We start from the raw sequence: 2,361 nt of genomic DNA, 5'->3' as shown, positions 1-2,361 counted from the left end.
TCTCACAGGAGAAAGCATGTTCCGTTAACATTCTAGAGACATGTTCCTTCTTTTCCTGCACGCTCTCAGAGCGTGGGTGATGCCCATTTGTGCTCTTCATAAATTATAACCTATATTTCTAAACTCATATCTCCACAATAGAGATGAGAAGTTCTAAGATAAAAGCTGTGTTGTGTTCAGCTCTGCTGCCGCTATTCCACGATGAGTCCAGTTTAACATGGAGAAACTGGAAAAAGATTCTCTTTAAGGAGGAAGCAGATAATTTACCAAAACCACAGAGAAATTTCTACATTTCCCAAACTCTAATACAAATATGTGAAGTCCTGATAAATACATCAATTACTGGAAATAATGGGATAATACATTTTTATATGTTTATTTCATACACAGGTTGATAATCTTACATCTTACTTTAAAATGGTTTCTATGGGTCTAATGTACAGAATTAGTCACTATTATCAGTGGTTCCTAATATTGTGCAGTCATTCCTTTCTTTTTCCGAGCAGCTCCGCTTTATTATTCATTCCAGATTTAAACAAAATAATAAAACATTTAGGGAAAAACACACAACCTAAAAGTCCAGCACTGGAAGCCATCACTGCAAATATCTCCACAGCCACCATGTTCTTCCCTCTGGTGCTCAGATAAGCCGGGATCATGGAAATCCAGACACTGAGGAACACCAGCATGCTGAAGGTGATGTACTTGGCCTCGTTGAAACTGTCCGGTAATGTCCTCACCATGAAAGCCAGGATGAAGCTCCCAGCTGCCAGGAGCCCCAGATAACCCAACATGGAGTAGAACCAGATATCTGAGCCTTCATTACACTGAATGATGAGAATCCCAGGATAAGACTCGGTGTCCAGATCTTGGAATGGGGGAGAAATAGACAACCACAAGACACAGAGTACAACCTGAAGGGATGAACACAACAACACTATGGTATAGGGCAGTTTCACATTCAGCCATTTTCTCCAGGCACTTCCAGGCTTGGTGGACTTAAAAGCAACACAAACCATGACAGTCTTGGCGAGAAGTGAGGAGACGGCTACTGAGAAGAAAAATCCAAAACTGGTTTCACGTAATCTACAAGTCACATCATTGGGACGACCAAGGAACAAAAACACAGAGAGAAAGCTGAGAAAGATGGAGACCAGGAGGAGGTAACTCAGGTTCCGGTTATTGGCTCTAACAATAGGAGTGTCCCGGTAGGAAATAAATATCCCAAATGTGAAGCCGGTCACAAGACATCCGAAGACCGAGATACAGGAAAATACAGAAGCCATCGTGTCATTCTGGTAAGAGATGAATTCCATCACTTTAGGCAGACACTGGTCTCTCTTCTCATTTGGCCATTCGTCATTTTGGCATTTCGTGCAGCTCTCGCTATCTGTAGGAAAATTGCATAACGTATTACTTTTATTGTGGGAAGAATAACTATTGTATATCTATTATCTATTTTAGAAATAATGGAGCAGCACACTTTCCAACTAGGTGGGTGCACAGGCCTCCCGGCAAACAACCTGTATACTTGTCAAATATATGAAGACATAAAATGGGAAGCAGCACTACAAAAATTACTTAAAGAGTAAAGTGGACTTTATTGGATCCACATGGTGTGGTGACATTTTGGCTCCCAAGAGCCTTTATCATGCATAATAAATGATTTTGGGAACCAAAACATCGCCACACCATGTGCACCCAAGTCCACCTTACTCCTTAAATAAATTTTGGAGTGCTTGTTCCCATATTTTGGCTTTATCTATCTATCATCTATCTATCTATTATCTATGAATTATCTATTATCTATCTATTATCTATCTGCCTATTATCTATCTGTCTATTATCTATTATCCATTATTTATCTATCTATTATCTAACTAGCTGTTTCCAGCTAACGCTTGGCACACTCATTGCTATTTAATTAACGCTGCTGGTGATTAAACTAAAGTAAATAATGACAACATTCAATAGCCTCGTGTGGTAATGTGTGGGGACGGAGCCTCGTGTGGTAATGTGTGGGGACAGAGCCTCGTGTGGTAATGTGTGGGGACGCAGCCTCGTGTGGTAATGTGTGAGGATGGAGCCTCATGTGGTAATGTGTGGGGACGCAGCCTCGTGTGGTAATGTGTGAGGATGGAGCCTCGTGTGGTAATGTGTGGGGACGAAGCCTCGTGTGGTAATGTGGAGGGATGGAGCCTTGTGTGTTAATGTGTGAGGACGGAGCCTCTTATGGTAATGTGTGGGGACAGAGCCTCGTGTGGTAATGTGTGGGGACGCAGCCTCGTGCGGTAATGTGTGGGGACAGAGCCTCGTGTGGTAATGTGTGGGGACAGAACCTTGTGGGGTAATGTGTGGGGA

The 2,361-nt window shown here is 42.3% G+C and overlaps 1 protein-coding gene across 1 annotated transcript; it reads right to left on the bottom strand.

Annotated features, from left to right (window-relative positions):
- Positions 1-422: 422 nt before the first annotated feature.
- Positions 423-1,384, bottom strand: LOC138657358 (vomeronasal type-2 receptor 26-like). The gene has a single exon (XM_069745099.1). It carries the CDS (start codon positions 1,314-1,316, stop codon positions 483-485), a length of 834 nt encoding a protein of 277 aa, XP_069601200.1. The 5' UTR covers positions 1,317-1,384; the 3' UTR covers positions 423-482.
- Between the last annotated feature and the right edge of the window lie 977 nt (positions 1,385-2,361).

The sequence above is a fragment of the Ranitomeya imitator genome, chromosome 1 (genome assembly GCF_032444005.1).
Source record: "Ranitomeya imitator isolate aRanImi1 chromosome 1, aRanImi1.pri, whole genome shotgun sequence".
Lineage (NCBI taxonomy): Eukaryota > Metazoa > Chordata > Amphibia > Anura > Dendrobatidae > Ranitomeya > Ranitomeya imitator.
This window is presented reverse-complemented; position numbering and strand designations above follow the sequence as displayed.

Excerpts from the sequence above, each read along its gene's own strand:
- LOC138657358 (XM_069745099.1), bottom strand. The coding sequence starts at position 1,316 with ATGGAATTCATCTCTTACCAGAATGACACGATGGCTTCTGTATTTTCC.